The sequence below is a fragment of the Choloepus didactylus genome, chromosome 14, assembly GCF_015220235.1.
Source record: "Choloepus didactylus isolate mChoDid1 chromosome 14, mChoDid1.pri, whole genome shotgun sequence".
Lineage (NCBI taxonomy): Eukaryota > Metazoa > Chordata > Mammalia > Pilosa > Megalonychidae > Choloepus > Choloepus didactylus.
The window spans coordinates 55,195,061-55,213,994 of NC_051320.1; the positions used below are offsets into that span (position 1 = coordinate 55,195,061).

An 18,934-nucleotide genomic window follows, 5' to 3' on the forward strand; every position below is an offset into this window, starting at 1 on the left:
TTCAGCAGCCATCTCCAAAATGTTTCTCTCAGCTCTCTCCAGAGTGTCTCTCTTAGCTGCTCTGAGGTCCTTCTGATTGTGAGTTCTTTTATAGGTCTCCAGTGATTAAATCAAGACCCACCCTGAATGGGCGGGGTCCATATCTCCATGGAAATAATTTGATCAAATGTTTTACCCACCATTGATTGAGTCACATCTCCATTGAAATACTTAATCCAATGATTCCAACCTAATCAACACTAATACTTCTGCCACCACAAGGTTGCATCAAAGAAGATGGCTTTTTGGGGAACATAATCCATCCAAACTGGCACACCTTGTATGATCAGATACTTAGATAAGTGCTTTTTAATGTATGATGATAGAAGGACACAAGGAACATATACCAAATTTTCTAATTGTATGTTAGACTTTGTATTTGTTGCTGACCAGAAGATTCTTAATTGGTAACTTTTCTTAGAGAAACCATCTTTGTTTGGATTATTTTGCATTTTGAGGTATTATATTTTTAACAGTGTATATTAAGAGATTTCCTGGGCTGTTCCTGCAGTTTTAAAATCTGCCATTTTTATTTACAAATAAACAGGGAGTTGCTTAATGATTATTGTATGTGAATTTGAGGAAGCTGACTTCTAGTCCCTATTCTTCTTGAACAATCTTGTAATATTTGGGGGTCTGAAACAACTGTGTACATTATAAACTACATAAAATAATGTGGCAACATTTTTATTAAGTGATTGGTTTGTTATAAACCAAATCTAAAGGGTTTCCCCCAAAATTTTGTTTTAAATTCTCTCTAATCCATATAGCCTTAGAAATACTGTCTTTTCTATGTTTAATTTGCAATCTCTGAGCTTTTCACCCAACTATATATCGAATATATGCCTTTTAATAGTTATAATCTTGTTTTATTTTGAAAATAAGTACTCATATTCTTCTATGTAGAAAAGAGGAGAAGGGAGGTACCGAATTTGCAGTTAAAAGGTACAGTATCCAGTCTGGACTCTGCCATTTCCAGCCTCCTTACCTAAAACATCATCATCTTTAAAATTGAGTCTACCTAACTCACCCTGTGGATGGTTATTTACCTTAGATGATATTGGAAAGCCCTTTGCAAACCATTAAACTGCATGCAAATGTAAAGTGGTATTATCATTATTAGGATTATTACTATTATTATTTGAGTGAATGTATTTTTCATTACAAAGCATTTTATAATTATATAGTAGAATCAGAATGATGTGGTATGGAGAATGTAATTAAAGAGAAAAGGGTTTAAATGATAGAAAAGTACATTTGGTAAGAAATAAATACAGATGTCTGTTAATTTTTTTAAAAGATTTCCCAATCAATTTAGAATTAAGATAAGTTTACATATAATTCAACTAATTTGGCAGCAATTTACTTTTTATAATATTTTAATAGGGTTTTTTTTAACTTATGAAGTTATTTAGAAAATAAAAAAGAATCTGTTCTTTCCTCTCTAATGTACTATGACCATTTCTCTATGCCATTAAATATACCTTTAAAAAAAAAAACCTCATTTTTCATGATTCAGCAGTGAGTTTAAATGCCATTATTATTGTTGACCATCTTTAGCTGAGATTTTGAATAAAAAGGAGCCATTAGTGAATCTTCACTTTATTAATGGTAATTTCTGAAAGGAAGTTTACTGTGTAAACCTTATAATGTTATGTGTAGGAGATGGGGGATAATGATTGGTTAGGAGAGCTAGAAGGGAATGTTACAAATGCTGGGAGATTTCATAGAAATTTTCAAATAGGATCCTCAGATTGGATTTGGGATAAATATGAAGCCTGTTAACCAAAACCACTTGTTTTGAATAAATGAAATTTAAAAAAAAAATGAATGCAGATTATGAAGAAAATATCTGAATGAGAAAAAATGTTAACACAGTCAGAAAAAAGCCTGGGTGATTCATGGGCTCTATAAGTCAAGAAGTTGACTTTTAGGTATGGTAGATTTAATAGGAGAATCTAAAACCAGAGTGTTGCCAAAGATATGTTACAGAAAAGATGCATTAGAAGCAAGTAGGAGGTCTGACTGTCTCTAATAAGGGCACATTATAAATTTGATCTGTTTACTTTACTTTATTACCATCTTTAGAAAAACTAAAGTATGCAGGATTTATAGTTAGCCTTTCAAAGTCACCTATGTGGAAATTGCAATAAACTTCACTGGTAGGTAATACTTTTCTGACCTAATGTATATGTACTTTTATGCCAAGTACTTGCACGATTTAGAAATCCATGAGGATTTTTGTAAAAATACCTGTAATATATTATTATAGCATTCTCAAAAAAATTCTTTCATCTCACTTTATCAATGAATTATGTATTACTTGACAATTGAAATTATGCAAATAAAATGCACTCATTCTAATATTTAATGTTTGAATATTAATGCTAATGGAAGAATAGTACTTAAGAAATGCATTATTTTATTTGTGTAATAGGGAAGAAATTGCTTAATCTTGTGAAACTAGAATATGTGTGTGGTGTGTATTATGCTACTTAAAAATTAAAAGGCTAGAGTCATCTTTGACAGTGTTTTTAATATTTCTTTTTCTTTCTCATAAACAAGCCTTTCTTCCCTAGGCATCCTTTTTTTCTTTCATTTTTATTTTTTGTGTGAAGTGTGGTCAGGCAGCTATTCCACATCCTGTACTTACATAGTTGATTATTTGAGCTTACACATGGAATTTTGCATTTGTTCCTGTCATATTCTATCTTACTATTTTTGACTCTGTTCCAATATTTTGAGATATCATAGAATCATGATTCTCTCATTCAACATATTATATATATTTCCTAATTTTGTCATCTGAAAATTTGATTGGACTGATTTCTGCAAATTAATTAAATTTAATGATAAACAGTATTGAACTGAGCCAAATTCTCTGGCATGTTGTTAGAAGTATGATTCCAAATAGATATTATTTGGATCTGGTATTAAACCAGCTCTAAATCTATTTTACTATGTTTTCATCAAGGCCATATTTCTGTATTAACAAAAGTTTGCTAATTTAATCATATAGATATCTTTATGACATCAAGTTCCATAATAGTGATGCTATTTTTTCATTTGTTACTCTGGTAATAAAACAAAAAAGGAAATGAGTCAGCTTGATTTGATCTTAGTTAACTCATATAAACTCCTAATATATGCCACTTCCTGTTCTAGGTGCTCAAAAACCTCCTGACTAATGATCAGTTTTGGTCAATTTTTTACAAAATTGAGATAGTATGTCCATTTCCCTGTATTCTAGTACCTCTGTTTCTCTAATTTCACTGAGATCACACCTACATTCTTTGATTACATCAACAAGGTTTTCAGATGAAGTGCATATTCAGTTAGAACATTTTTTAGAACATTTTAATGAAGTGAAAGTTAATTGGTATTGTTTTATATACTTTCAACATGATCACACATTGTATACTCTATAGAGTCTTAAGTCATCTTGCAAATGTATCCCATTTATAAAATCAGTGAGTAAATGAGGATTTATCAGCTCAAGTCTGTGACTGTTAGCTGAAAAACAAAAAACACTCCGAAGTGTATGTTTCCTGAAGATTATGAGAATCTCATTTCTTACTTGCTTAACCAAAGAGAAAATTTTTAGGATATTAAAGCAGAAAAAAATGAATATTTTATATTCTAATGAAGTTGCCCATTACTTAGCCATCAAAAAGAAAAGAGTTGACAAATACTTTTGACTATCATATCATTATTACTCCATATTTGTGTATTTGTATATATAACTCAGTCAATATTTGTGTAATTGAAAAATGTGGGTTTTATTGCCCCATCATAAAACCATTTGTTACTGTGAACTTTGTTAATTAAAAGGTTGTACTAATTAAAAAATTAATTTTAGTTTCTGGGAGGTATAAAATTATATTCTTAGAAAATGTATTAATAATTGGATATACTCTTTTTTGTCCCCCTACTCTTATAAACTCCTTCTTTCTTTTGAGAATATAAAATGTGTGATGAATTTTTTAATATTAATTTAGCACTTGGACAAGAGATACAGTGTTCCAGTTTGCTAATGCTGCCCTTTTGCAAAACACCAGAAATGGACTGGCTTTTATAAAGGGGGTTTATTTGGTTACACAGTTACAGTCTTAAGGCCATAAAGTGTCCAAGGTAACACATCAACAACCGGGTACCTTCACTGGAGTATGGCTTATGGTGTCGGGAAAACCTCTGTTAGCTGGGAAGGCACGTGGCCGGCATCTGCTCCAGAGTTCTGGTTTCAAAGTGGCTTTCTCCCAGGACATTTCTCTCTAGACTGCAGCTCCTCAAAAGTGTCACTCTTAGTTGCTCTTGGGGCGTTTGTCCTCTCTTAGCTTCTCTGGAGCAAAAGTCTGCTTTCAAAGGCCGTCTCCAAAATGTTGCTGTAAGCTTCAGCTCCTCTCTCAGCTCCTGTGCATTCTTCAAAGTGTCCCTCTTGGCTGTAGCAAGCTCGCTCCTTCTGTCTGAACTTATATAGTGCTCTAGTAAACAATCAAGGCCCAAGCTGAATGAGCAGGGCAACACCTCCATGGAAATTATCTAATCAGAGTTATCACCTACAGTTGGGTGGGTCACATCTCCAAGGAAACACTCAAAGAATTACAATCTAATCAACATTAATACATCTGCCCCCACAAGATTGCATCAAAGAATATGGCTTTCTCTGGGGGACATAATATATATAAACCAGCACACAGAGAAACTACATTTTTACATTTTGTTCTGTTTCAACTCAGAAAATTATTTAAATTATTTTAACTGATGTCTCTGTATTATCAATATGCTTTTGGATTTTATTGTGCAGAGTAAATGAGACCAATTACGAGGATTCAATCCTAAAGCAGGCCTATCAGTGTCTTTTTATTCTTATCTACTGTAGTAATAACATTAACAAAATGTCATTTATTAGATACTAAGCATGTTAACTAAAGTTATAACACTTAATCCCTAAAGAAGCCTATGTGGGTAGCTATCATAACCCCCTTATTGAGGAATCTGATATTCAAGTCAAAGTTAGTTGATTTCCCCAAGGATATATACCTTGTAAATGGTAGAACCAGAATTTGATATAACTGTTACTTCAAAATTCATGCCCTTAATACAGTATTATTAAACTGCATCCTCCTGGGCCATGGAACCCCAAGAGTAGCCATCTGTCTTACAAATCATGAAATTCACTGGACCAGAGAATGTAAGGGGATCCTAGTAAACTTGTCTTCTTCATTGGGTATATAATTGAGAAATATATGTGCTAGAATTTGTGAATCATTTGTGTTACAAAGGATTAAGGATAAAGTAGAAAATAAAACTGAAGATTGAGACCTGGAGTGCAACAATACTGAAGGGGAGAACAAAAAATAATTTAGTATGGAAGATTAAGGGGGTCAGTTGGGGGGTTGTGGTGCCACACAAATTCATGAAAGAAAGTATGTAAAATAAGCAAGTAGTTGTGATCTTTATAATAGCTTTTAATATATATTATTCACTTACTCTGTGTCAGATATTTTTGTATGAATCAATTCATTTAGCACCCCCAATGACTTTATTTTTCAGATGAGGAAACTGAAGCACTGCAAGTGTAATTTGCCCAAAGACAACCCATGATAGGTGGAAGAGCTAGAGTTATGGATCCAGGCAGGCTAGGTGTGCAGTCTGTGCTCTTCACCACTGGGCTACACTGCCATTTTTAATTGTGAAATGTCCCAGAAAGCTCAGTTGAGTTAATAACTGAAAATCATAAATGGGATCTGATAATTAGAAAATCAGCTGTGGCTCTTTGCCAGGAAACTTTCAGAGGGGAAGTAGGGGTGATGCCTGATCATTCTTGGTTATAGGAGAAAATTAATTGTGAATATATGGAAATACTGAGATAAAAAGACATTTCTGGCTAAAAGGAAATTTGAGAGAAAGGGTGGAAACTAGAGAGGGATTTAGGATCTTAAGGAAAGAGCCTGTCTGTCTCTCTTTTATAAGAGATGAAGGATGAAGATGAAGGAGAGGAAAAGAATGAGTGATTGAATAAAGCCCCCAATGGAAATGAAAGGCATAAAGAAGAATATTTGTTATTCATTCAGCTTTCATTTATTAAAAGCCTATCATGTGCTAAATACAAGAGAGTGAGAAAAACAGACACAGACCCAGCCTTCAAAGGTGGAAAGAATTAACAGAGATCTTAGCCTTGAATAAGAGAAGAGACAGCTCCAGTAAACAGCTCAGTGAAAGGGGCAGGACAAATATTAATTTCTCTGTTTTGAAATGAGATAGCCTTAGATTTGCTAGTCCTTTTCCCTGCTCACCTCAGTTCAGATAGCCGAGATATGATGTTCCAAGTCAGAGATGTGATGCTCTAAGTATCAGAGTGTTGTTTTAGAATCAATAAGGATGCTTGTTTAGATTAATAGAAAAAGGAAGGAAAGAAAGAAGGAAGGGGGGAAGATGGGGGTGGAAAAAGAGAATATTCCTTAGCTCTAGTCCAAACCTGCTGAATCAGAATATCTAAGGTGGGAATTTAGGTTTTTAACAAGTTCCCAGGTGATTCTGCTGCATTCTGAAGATGGGAACCCCTGATCTAAATCATTGATCAGGGAACTTAGCATTGATTTCAGCCTGACTGTCAACCATTATATCCCCTGCCATTTTTACCCTAAAAATTTCTGTCACTTCTAGAGACTTGGTGCTAAATTTGTAGATACTTAACTTAATCAAGACATACAAGTTTTACTTCTTTTTGCATTCCTATTTTCTGGCTTGTTTAACATTTTGTAGATCTCAATTGAGCTGCAAGTGAGTGAATTTTACTTCTTGCAGTGAGTTCCTGAGATGTGCCTTTTCAGCAGTGAGCAGTAAATGGTTCAACATGAGCTGTTCCTTAGGTAAACATACAAAAGGCCTGACCCAGACTAATTCAATTTAAAAAGGAAAACATTAAAGCCATGTTTCCTGTTATATACTTAAAGTCTTTGGTTCCTTATGATTACATTATTGACCAACTATTGCAGACTTTAGTTTATCCTCCTACACCACCTGCTAAACGGTTCAAATCGTATGGGAGAAGAATTTCAGAAGGGCATAGCAATTACAATTATAACTCCTACGTTTTAACCAATAAAGCAGCTTTTTGTGTTAAGTGTAAGGAAGTTATGGGCATCTTGACTCACCCCCTTTCCTGATTTGAATTGCTAAAAGGTTTTAAAGGCTGCAGTAAGGAGGGAAAGTAAAGTTCATAGAGCTTTTAGAAGTATATAAACCTGAGACTAGAAAATTTGATTCCTACTTATGATTCATATCAAGCATTTTTAGGAAAAAATTTAATTAGGAAATGAAACAATAATATAAGGCTTTTCTTTAGAAAGACATTTACATTATATTTTTTAAAGCAAACGTTATTATTAGGCATTTTGGTCTTCACCGAAGTAATAAAGTTCTTTTCCTATGATTAGTTCCCAAGTAAAGTATTCTTTTAGAAATCTTCACTCGAATGTTCTGTGAAAACCTAGCACGTTAAATCAAAGCTTTTGAATAAGATGCACTTTCATTTTTCTTATTGTAGTCAGATTGTTTTTCATTCCCACCCGTCTATTTTTAAGTTCTTTGCTTAGGGAAAATAGCATTTTAAAACTTGAGAAAAAGCAAAATAAATTATTTTTGCCCTGTAAGACTGTGATCATGTATGTATTTATACCTTTATAGGGTCTGGTGTACCGTATTATGTGGAATATATGTTATGGAAGACAACTTGCTCTAATAGTGCTTAATAAACGTTTATGTATGGTGTTTGGATTACATTTTGAATGTTTCCTTAATTTAGTATCAAGAAACAAAGTACTTTGAGTATTCTATATTTTATTAACTGGAATTGGTTTTAGGTATGTATAAACAAAACAAGGGCACATTTTACAACATTAAAGAATAAAAATTAGTGAATGTTTCAAGTTGAAGGGGAAAAAAATCCTAAAATAGTTTTCAAAAAAAAATAAAAGTACTATATATTATATGATTCCTTTGTATAAAACATAAATATAAATGTATCTATAGAGACTGATTAGATTTGTGGTTGTCTAGGCCTGGGGAAGGATAGCAGGATTGAGAGGTGACTGCTAAGGGGAATGGGGTTTTTCTTTTAGGAGTAATAAGTGTTCTAAAGTTGACTGTGGTGATGAAGTCACAACTCTGTGATTATACTAAAAGCCATTGATTGTATACTTTGGATGGTTTGTATGGTATGTGAAGATATCTAAATAAAACTGCTTTAAAAGAAAAAGCAACCCACCCCCCACTCCCCACCCCCCAAAAAAAGAAAGAATCAGTGTACCACTGGTATATTTTCTGACTTTAAAGAACTGAAAAATAAGTTATAGGGATCATGTCATAAAAAAGAAAAATTAGACTTTATCTAAGTTTGAAAAAAATTACCCTGTAGCTATTTTTTTTCAGAGAAAAATCAAAGCAAACTTTTAAATTTTGTAAATATTAGCTAATTATTTAATATATAGTTAATCTTTCTGTTAAGCAAAATTTAAATTTTAAATTTTGGGAAACTGTCCACAGAGGAAATACAGTGCTGTTTCCTGGATTTGATAACTCAGGAGGTTCAGAAATTGTTGACAAAAGTGTAATTTTAAAGATGAAAGTATATTTTTAACTGGCCTAAATTTTCCATGATAAACTTTTTCCTGCCTAGAAACAAAAGAGTTCATCGCATGCTACCAGCATGTTATTAGAATTTTTTTATATTAGTGAAAAAGATTAACTTGAAAATTTTAAGTAGAATTCATTGAGTTTGATTAATTAAATTCAGGGTGAGTGGTAGTCTCTTGCCCAGCTTTGTTTTTTCAGTATTCTACTGTGTGCTTTATCCAGGAGAGTGTCTTTTCCTCTGTTTAACGTTTTATACAGGGACTGAGGATAGAATCAAAGTAGGATGATTTTTCTTCTAACATCGAGGTTTATGATGTGACAAATTCTGTGCCAGGCCCTTTGTAAGTTATCTCACTTAATTTTCTTAATTAAGACAGAAACCTCAATGTTTGCTCTCAGTCACTGTGATATAACTAATTTCAGTAGCGTATTTGGCAAAGAAAATACCAATTTGCAAGGCAAGCCCAACTGTGGACCATGCCCATTCACCCCGAAAGGCTGAGCCTAGTCTAGGTCTCTGATACTTGGGTGAGGACGGGATGTCTTTGGCTTGAAGCCCCACTACCTTCTGGCTTCACTTTCCTCTAAGCCATCTCCACCCAAGCCATTCAGAATCCTTCGAGTTTCTGGATGTGCTCCTCTTTCAAGCCTTTGGACCTTTGAACCTGTTGTTTCCTCTGTCAGAGATACTTTCTTCATGTCATTAAATGAAACTGGGTTCTATTTAAACAGTGAACTCTGTTTAAACATTGCTTCCTCCTTCCTGGGTTCCCCAGGTCTGGGCCAGGTGTCCTGCTATGTGCTTCCAATTGCACTCTATACCTAACTATAGCATTAACTTTTACATCATTATTGTTTTGTAATTGCTTGTAAATTCCCCCATTAGACTGTAAACTGCTTGGGGATAGGGACCTTGACTGTATCCCTAGAGTCCATCAGAGGACCTAACACGCAGCGCCCAGTAAATATTTGTTGAGTGAAAGCTAAGATAGCACATTGAAGGCAGAGCTGTTTAGAGAGGAAGATACAGTTTTGATAGTCCTGTCTTAGGCTCAGAATAGGGAAGAAGTTTGTCACTTTTCACCACTTATTACATAACCACCTTTTTAATACTGGCAGAGTACAGCTTTAAAATAGAGCTGTAGTCATTTTCATACAGAAAAAAAAGACCATAAAAGGAGAAGTTAATGTTATATTTTGTTAAAGAAATGAGAGGACAACCTTTTTATAAATCCCATGGTGAAAAGGATAAGAAATATCTTGTAGAGACAGTGGTGACTAGGAGAGGTTTTGTTTTTTTTTTTCATAGTAAGTTGTAAAATCTTTGCCCCTATAAATCTTCCTAATATCCTTTTATTATCTATTTAATTGGCAGAGCATCATAGTTATGTTTCCTTTTCTATTTCAAATATAGGTTTTTGCCTTCTATACTTATCTTTTTTTTTTCTTGAACACTGAAGATTTGTTTATGTTTGGCTTTGTTGATCTTCTCTCTTTCTTTTATTTCATTAACTTCTGCTCTTATTTCCTTCCTCCTTTTCTTTCTTTTAGTTATTTCTGTCTTTTATATTTAGCTAATTAATTTTGAACTTTTCTTCTTTGTGAAAAGAAGAAAATAGTCTCACTCAAAGTGCCTTATTTTCTCACGTGAACTGTAAATTTTGTTTGTGAGTCTCTCATTTCTCTCGGAACCTAATCTGTGGAAATTCTTTGAAGTCTTTGGGTGAAAATGAGTTCATCTCAAGAAAATTTGCTTTTGACTCTGCTTTTAAAAAAAAAATTATAGTAACATATATACCACACAAAATTTCCATTTTAACCACTTATATGTATACAATTCCGTGATCAATTACATTCACAGTATTGTGCCACCATAATCAACCTCCATTACAAAACTTTTTAACACATTAAACAGAAACTCTGTATATCCATTAAACAATAACTCCACATCCTCACCCTCCCCACAGTCCTTGAAAACCTGTAATCTTTCTTTCTTTATGAATTTGCTTATTCTGGGTACTTCATATAAGTAAAGTCATATGATATTTGTCCTTTCTGGTCTGGCTTATTTCGCTCTCCACATGATGTCTTTAGGGTTCATCCAAGTTGTGGCATATGACAGAACTTCATTCCTTTTTATCGCCGAATAATACTCCTTTGTATGTATGTACCACATTTTGTTTATCCATCTGTTGATGGACACTTAGGTTGTTTCCACCTTTTGGCTATTGTGAATAGTGCTGCTAGGAACATTATTGTACAAATATCTGTTTGAGCCCCCGTTTTCAATTATTTGGGTTATATACCTCCAAGTGGAATTTTTAAGTCATATGATAATTCTGTGTTTAACTTTCTAAAGAACCACCAAACTATTTTCTACAGTGGCCGCACTATTTAAAATTCCTACCAACAATGTACAAGGGTGTCTGTTTCTCCCCATCTTTGCCAACACTTGTTATTTTCCATTTTTTAAATGATAGTCATCCTATTGGGTATGAAATTGTGTTTCATTGTAGCTTTGATTTGCATTTCCATAATAGTTAATGGTGTCAAGCATCTTTTCATGTGTTTACTCAACATTTTAATATCTTCTTTGCATATTCAAGTTCGTTGCTCATCTTTAATTGGGGCATTTGTCTTTGTTTTGGGACTGTAGTCCTTTCTAAATTCTGGATATTGAAATAAACCCTTGTCAGATATATGATTCCCAAATATTTTCTCCCATTCTATGGTTTTGTTTGTTTTGTTTTGTTTTTTACTTTCTTGATAATGTCCTTTGAATACACAAGAGTTATTAATTTTAATGAAGTCCAGTTTATGTGTTTTTTTCTTTTGTTGCTCATGCTTTTGGTGTCATATCTAAGAATCCAATGCCTAATTTTCCTTTATGTTTTCTTCCAAAAGTTTTATGGTTTTAGCTCTAATATTTAGGTCATTGGTACATTTTGAGTTGTTTTGTTTATGGTATGAGATAGGGGTCCACTTTTACTCTTCTGTATGTGACTATCCAAATCCTAGCATCATCTATTGAAGAGACTATTCTTTGCCCATTGAGTGGCTCATCTCTCTTATTTTTATTTATTTATTTATTTATTTATTTATTTATTTATTTACTTCCAAGTTTTATTCAAGCATTCATATAAAACATTCCAGGAAAAGTGAGTTTCAATCCTCATCTTCCTCTTCTTCTTCATCCTGCTTGATCTGGAAGTAGTATAATTCATACATTATTCTTCTTAAAATATTTTTTGGTGAGATATTTCAAATACCTTTTGGAAAAAGGCACCTTTGAATTACAGTAATGTTGGTCTTGCCCTTTTCAATGGTTACGACCCCTCCACTGAGATTACCAGCTTTTCCATTAACTTTGATTCTTTCTTGAAGAAACTGCTCCAAATAGGTAGCATCCATGATTCCGTCTTCTGCAGTCAAGGATGAACTTCAGAACCTGCTTCTTTTTTTTTGCCCCTCTTTACCACAAATTTTTTCACAACCACCATGGCGGCACTCATCTCTCTTCTTAAAAATCAGTTGACCGTGGCTGAGAGATTTCAAATGGAGTTGAGAAGTCATTCTGGTGGCCATTCTTATGTGCTATATGTGTGTGTGTGTGTGTGTGTGTGTGTGTGTGTGTGTGTGTGTGTGTATCCCTTTCTAGGTTTTAGTGAATTGCAATATCTAGAAGTAAATACCTGAAACTATCAAACTCCAACCCAGTGACCTTGACTCTTGAAGATGATTGTATAGGTATTATAGGTATTAGCTTATAAGGGGTGACAGTGTGATAGTGAAAACCTTGTGGATCACACTCCCTTTACCCAGTATAAGGATGGATGAGTAGAAAAATGGACACAGAGACTAAATGAAGATTGGGGTGGGATGGGGGATGATTTGGGTGTTCTTTTTATTTTATTTTTTATTCTTTCTGGTGTAAAGAAAATGTTCAAAAATGGATTAGGGTGATGAGTTGATTGTACACCATGGATTGGGGTGAACAGTTGATTGTACATCATGGATGATTGTATGGTATGTGAATATACTTCAATAAAACTGTATTTAAAAATTTTTTTAGTTTAATATTTTGACCATATGCAAAATTTATATTCTTTGTAGCATGCTACCTAATTTAACCTTTATGGTCAGTTTATGTAAACAATATAATTACATGGAAGCTAGACTAGGGAATGAGATCATGTTATTCTGTACAGGTTAATGTAATATCCTGATACATCCCAGAGTATTTTGGGCAGAGAATTAAAAATGTATTTTCAAAGTTCCCTTGATGGACTGGGGGAAAATGAGGAACTATTAAACTTTCCTACTTGGGGACTTTCTAATATTCTTGCAAGCATTAGGGACTCCCAATTTAAAAAGCCAAGCCCTAGATCTTGGGAATTCCCTTTATGAAATTTATTCCTGCAAAGGAGAAGCTAAGCCTACTTATAACTATGTGTAAGAGTCACCCCCAGAGATTCTCTTTTGTTGCTCAGATGTGTCCTCTCTGTCTAAGCCAACTCTGCAAATAAACTCACTACCCTCCCCCTTACATGGACATGACTCCAGGGTTGTAAGTCTCCCTGGCAATGTGGGACATGACTCCCAGGGTTGAGCCTGGCCCTGGCATCATGGGATTGATAATGCTTCTTGATCAAAAGAGGGAAAAGAAATGAAACAAAATAAAGTTACAATGGCTAAGAGATTTCAAATATAGTTGAGAGGTCATTCTGGAGGTTATTCTTATGTATTATATAGATATTCCTTTTTAGTTTCCAGTGTATTAGAATAGCTAGAAGGAAATACCTGAATTTGTTGATCTGTAATCCAGAAGACTTGATTCTTGATGATGATTGTGTAACTATATAGCTTTTATTGTGTGGCTGTGTGATTGGGAAAACCTTGTGATTGACACTCCCTTTATGCAGTGTATGGGCAGATGAATAATAAAATAAAGACAAAAAATATGTAAATAATAGGGGAGATAAGGGGTATGGAAGGTTTTAGGTGTTCTTTTTTATTTTTATTTTTTTTCTTTATTTTGGAGCAAAGAAAGTATTCTAAAATTGATTGTAGCAATGAATGCACAACTATATGATGACACTGTGAGCCATTGATTGTATACTTTGGATGGATTATATGGTGTGTGAATATTTCTCAATAAAATTGCATTAAAAAAAAAATCAATTGACCATAGATGTGTGTTTGCCCCTGCTTTTGCCTCTGCTTTTGCTTGTTAACCTGTGGTATTATTATCTGGGGCAAGGCTCTCCAGACTGAAATTTTCATTCTAAATTTGAGACTCCAACCCACAAGCTCTGGTTTGTGACTACAAAATTTTGGAGGATTTTTTACTTCTCTACCCGTTGCTTCAATTAAGACAGGTAAATTACTTGTTCTTTTCTGCATGGGCGTTAGGAGGGCTATTTTGTTTTGTTTGGATTTGATTTTTTTTTTTTTAAGTATAGAGCGGAGGATGTTGCAAAATATTTAAAGAGAGAAGTCCAGTGTGCCCTTTATCCACTTTCCTTTAATGGGGAACTGTAGTACAAAACCAATTACATATTATACCAAAACTAAGAATTAACTTTGGTACAATTCACAACCATATTCAGATTTCACCAGTTTTACATGCACTCACATTTGTTTGAGTGTGTGCATGTTTGTGTATGTGTGTATAGTTCTATGCAGTTTTATCACATGTATAGATTTGTGTAACAACCATCACTATCAAGATACAGAACTGTTCACCACAACAAGGCTCCTAAGAGGGTTGTTTTCCATTTGCCCTTTCATTGCTGGTGTTGCCCTTGGTGACTCTGGATCTGTGTGCAGGATCTCCTATTAGAGTCACCTTCTTGAGTGGGAACTGTGCAGTTGTCAGAGCAGAAGATCAATGTCTGCACAATTCAGCAGAAACTCTAAATACTCTGGCAGGTACTTATTTATCAGGATTCCTGACTTGACTTTGTTTGGTGCCAGCTCTGAGACGTGTTTAGAAAGATACTCAAAAAATTTTTTCAAGCATCTTACTTGATTCAGTCAGGAGGTTCATTCAGGGTTTATAAATGCCATATTTCCTAAACAGGTGACCTTGGCAATGCTAAAGAACATTTACCTTTGTAGTTTTCTTTATATTTCTCTCATAATTAGAGAAGTAGACTTTGTTTTGTCTTGGTGCCTGGGCATCTGTAATTAGTGGTGATTAGATATCTGTTTATTCAGATCCACATAAACATACTTCAGGGATGATCATAAAATTTATAATGCACCTCTTTATGAATAGTATAATTTTCAATCACATATTATATTTTATCTCTATAATATTCCTAATCGGAAAATAAAGCACAATGAAGTTAAGTAATTTCTCCTAGCTAATGGTCATTGGAAAAGTCTGAGACCAAAGCACACATGAATCTAGTGCTTATCCTATTTTCTACAACTCTGATTTGGATGATTTTGCAAATAACTTTTAAAGTTGGACTGATACACTCAAATGTTATAAATTACTCTGAATGTTCAAATCAAGTTAAAATGTCAAATATATCATTTAATTTCAACAACAAACAAATAGAGAAAATATTAAATCTCTAAGCCTGATCCCTACAAAGTTTGAAATTTGAAAACTAGCATGTTTAGAAGTATCTGGCTATTGTTCAATATACAAACCATTTTGTTTAGGGAAGAAGAATCTGTGGGAAATCATGTTTTCCACAGATCGATGATAGTCAGAATAAAGCCCAATTTAAGGCCAGTAGAAAACATGGGGAATTTCAAACTTAAATGAAAAACTCTGGTGAAACATAGTGTTTTTGTGGTTGCAATTTTCTGATTACGCAGTTTCTCTGTGTGCCAAGGAAAATAAAAAGACTGATGTTAATACTTGCCCAGGATGGCTTGTTTGTCGTTTAATATAACACAAATTATATTTTCCAACCTATTTTTTCTTTCTTTAAAGGGATTCTTAAATTATTTTTTAGTTCATCTTAAAAATGTGTTTGGAGAATTTGTTTAAAATGTAGAGAGTGTTCATTTAAAATAAATAAGTATAACTTTTAATAGGGAGTAATAATCTAGGGAAATAGGCTAGGCCACCAACTGCCAAAGATAATTGCTGAATGCCAGCATTTATGTGAACCTGAGGCAAAGTTTACTATTTAAAGACTGTGTTCTTATCATTGTGGGCAGATAGATTCTCCACTTGAGCTTTGTAAAGATTTGTGTTAGTTCAAATCAGTGAATTGAATAACAGTTACTGATTGTTTGATATGTCAGGTAGTTCCTGACCTCAAGAATTTTATGTATATTGGAGAAGACTGACAATCATTGTGATATGTTACTATACTTGTAAGTATAGAGATACCCTAAGAACACAGATGTGGGCGGGAGTTTGGTGAAAGTATGGTCAGGGAAGACTTTATAGAAAAGTGACACCTGAGCTGGGCCTTGAAGAATTAGCAGAATTACACCAGTATTTGAACTAGACAAGAGCATTCTAATCAGAGAGACTCTCAAAATATTACTCCCTTCCAGCCCCTCCCTCCTTCATTCTTTTTCTTTGTATCCTTCATTAGTGGAAATTGAAAGGGTCCTTGGCCCATTTTATGGGCCCTACTTCTAATGCAATTCTTGAGATCATGTGAAAATTTAGGCCTTTTCCCTTCCATTCCCATTTCTAGATTTTAATTTCTCTATTTAGATAAGAAAAAGAAAACCAAGTTTAGCCCTTATCTTGAGGTTCCTGAGAATCCATCCTTCTCTGTTTCTCTGTATCCTACTATGACTTTTGACTTTTTGTTTTCCTGTTTCTCTGCTGGTAACTCCTGATGTCTCTCCCTACCTGAGCTGCCTACTCGTTTAACTCGTCATCTTCCTGCTCCGCTTGACTTATTAATCTCAGCCCTCACCTTGCCTGGCCCAGTGCATGCCCTCTCCAGTCCTGAGCACCTGGCCCAGACATCTCCTGTCTTGAATCTGGCTAGTCATCTACTGTTGGACCCCCCCAGTGCTTACTCACCCAACCAAGGCATAGTCTTAACCAGATTCTTACTGTACTTTTGGGTACTTTTCACACTAGGACCGAACACTTTTCTCCACCCCCAGTAATAAGTTTCATTAGTGTTCAATTAATTTCATTAATTTAATTTTATTTTTTTCTATCATTTATTATTTCAGTTTGCTGCAGATGAAAACTTTCATAGGAACCAAATATTATTTTCCTTTTGATCACTCACTTTAAAACATTTCTGAACCATGAAAACTTAATATAAGAAAGTGTTACCAAATTCAGACAATCAGGTTTGTCTGACTCCCGAATCCATGTTCTTCCCATCTGCCTTGTTATGTTCATTCTAAAACTTTCATGGAAATTTTAACATTTACTTCTTTTAAATTAGCTTTAAGCTAACAGGAACTAACTTATCTTAAGAATGAGTCCAATAAGATCCAAGTATATGTTACAACTCTATATGGGCCAGTAAATTGCTACTGGTGTTTCTACATCAGTGATCATTGTAGTCTTCTCAGCAGTTTAAACCTCTGTTTATGTAAACAACCAAAGGCAAGGGGTGGGTGTTCTAGTTTGCCAAGCTACTCAAAGCAGATCTCATGAAATGCGTTGATTTTTACAATGAAATTTATTAGTTCACAAGCTTACAGTTCTGAGGCCATGAAAATGTCCAAATCAATGCATCATCAGGGCAATACCTTCTTCCTGAACACTAGCTGTGATCCTGGGCTCCTCTGGCACGTGGCAAGGCACATGGCAGCATCTGCTGGTCTCTCTCTTCTTTTCTGGGTTTCCTTGCTTCCAGCTTCTTTCTTCTGTGTCCTTCTTTCTCTGTCTGAATTTCATTCTCTTATAAAGTACTCCAGTAAAAGGATTAAGATCCACCCTGAATGAAGTGGGTCACATCTTAACTTAAAGTCCTACACTCCAAAAGATCCTACTTATAATGTGTCCACACCCACAGGAATGGATTAACTCTAAGAACATACTTTTCTGGGCTGCATACAGCTTCAAACCATCGCACTGTGGTGCAGTGAAATATATTAACAAAGCTCCATCACCTTTTCCTAAAACAAAAACAAAAACAAAAAACAAAATCAAAGTTCTAAGAAAGGTAGGTGATTAGCATTGGAAATAAGGCTGGGTTTTGGGTCAAAAAAAAAAAAAAACAACCTGGATTGAAGTTCCAGTTTTGTGCCATACTAGTTTTGTAACTTGGGCTAAATCTTTCATCCTCTCTGTTCTGTTTTCTCTTAGTAAAAATGAAGATGATAATAGTACCTCACAACATTGCAAGGGTTAAAGTCATGTGTGTTAAAGTACTTAGATCAACAGTATAGATCTGGGAATAATGTAAGAAATTATTATAAGGTAGATTACTGTAAGTGATAGGTTGTAGATACATTTTCAAGCCAAAATATGTGGTAACTTTCTACTACCTCTGCCATATATGTGATTAACCAGCAATCCAAAGGAAAAATGATGCTACTATGTTAATGAACAAACTAAACCTGGAATGTTTATTTTATTTGTTTACTTCTTTTTTATATTGCCTTTACAGGAGAGCCTTGAACTTAGGGATACTTCGAGACCCTGGATCAGAAATTGAAGATAGACAATACCAAATAGACTTGCAGTCCATCAGTATTGGCACTGCCCAATGGGATCAACTAAAACCAGAGAAGGAAAGTGACACTGGAGGCGTGCTAATAGAGAGTGACCGAAATTCTCAAAATCCAGCGCTTGAGTGGAATATGGCTAGCAGGTAAGAAATGATTGAGAAACTTTCTACACTTCCGAAAATTTCACTGCCAAAAGAGCAGTTGGTGATACAATCTTTGCCATGTACAACGTAAGTGTTTTGGTATTGCTTCTGCATTTCATTGCAAACATAAAATAGATTTTATAATTGTAGCTGATGATTTTGCTTGGAAACCTGCTGGTCCTAATGCTGTTACGCCATATTTGTTACAAATTTAAGATTGTGTCAGCATTTCCTTAATAAGTTTTTTTTTTTTTTTTTAAAGTTTGCTATTTGATGAAAGGATCCACTTCAGGGGATATATTCCCATTGTCACTTGAAATCCTTTGTATTCAGTGTCAGGTTTTTTTCCCCCCGTAGTCTCTCTGTTTATTATAATAAGGGAGAAAAGTAACAAATACTGTGTAAAGTTATGTTTAGGTTAGAGTAGGGAGAAAACCAAGAGTTTCTGGCTCTGGGCTGTTTTATCACCTACTTGACTAAAAGCAGCTATG

General features: G+C 34.3%; 1 protein-coding gene across 7 annotated transcripts in view; it reads left to right on the plus strand.

Moving 5' to 3' along the window:
- Nucleotides 1-18,934, plus strand: part of VPS13B (vacuolar protein sorting 13 homolog B) — a 1,017,676-nt gene that overhangs the window by 640,544 nt on the left and 358,198 nt on the right. For all 7 annotated transcript variants that reach the window (XM_037803400.1, XM_037803396.1, XM_037803398.1 and 4 more), the window contains one exon: nucleotides 18,240-18,443. In XM_037803400.1, coding sequence (XP_037659328.1) covers nucleotides 18,240-18,443 — 204 coding nt within the window. The remainder of the gene's footprint in view (nucleotides 1-18,239; nucleotides 18,444-18,934) is intronic.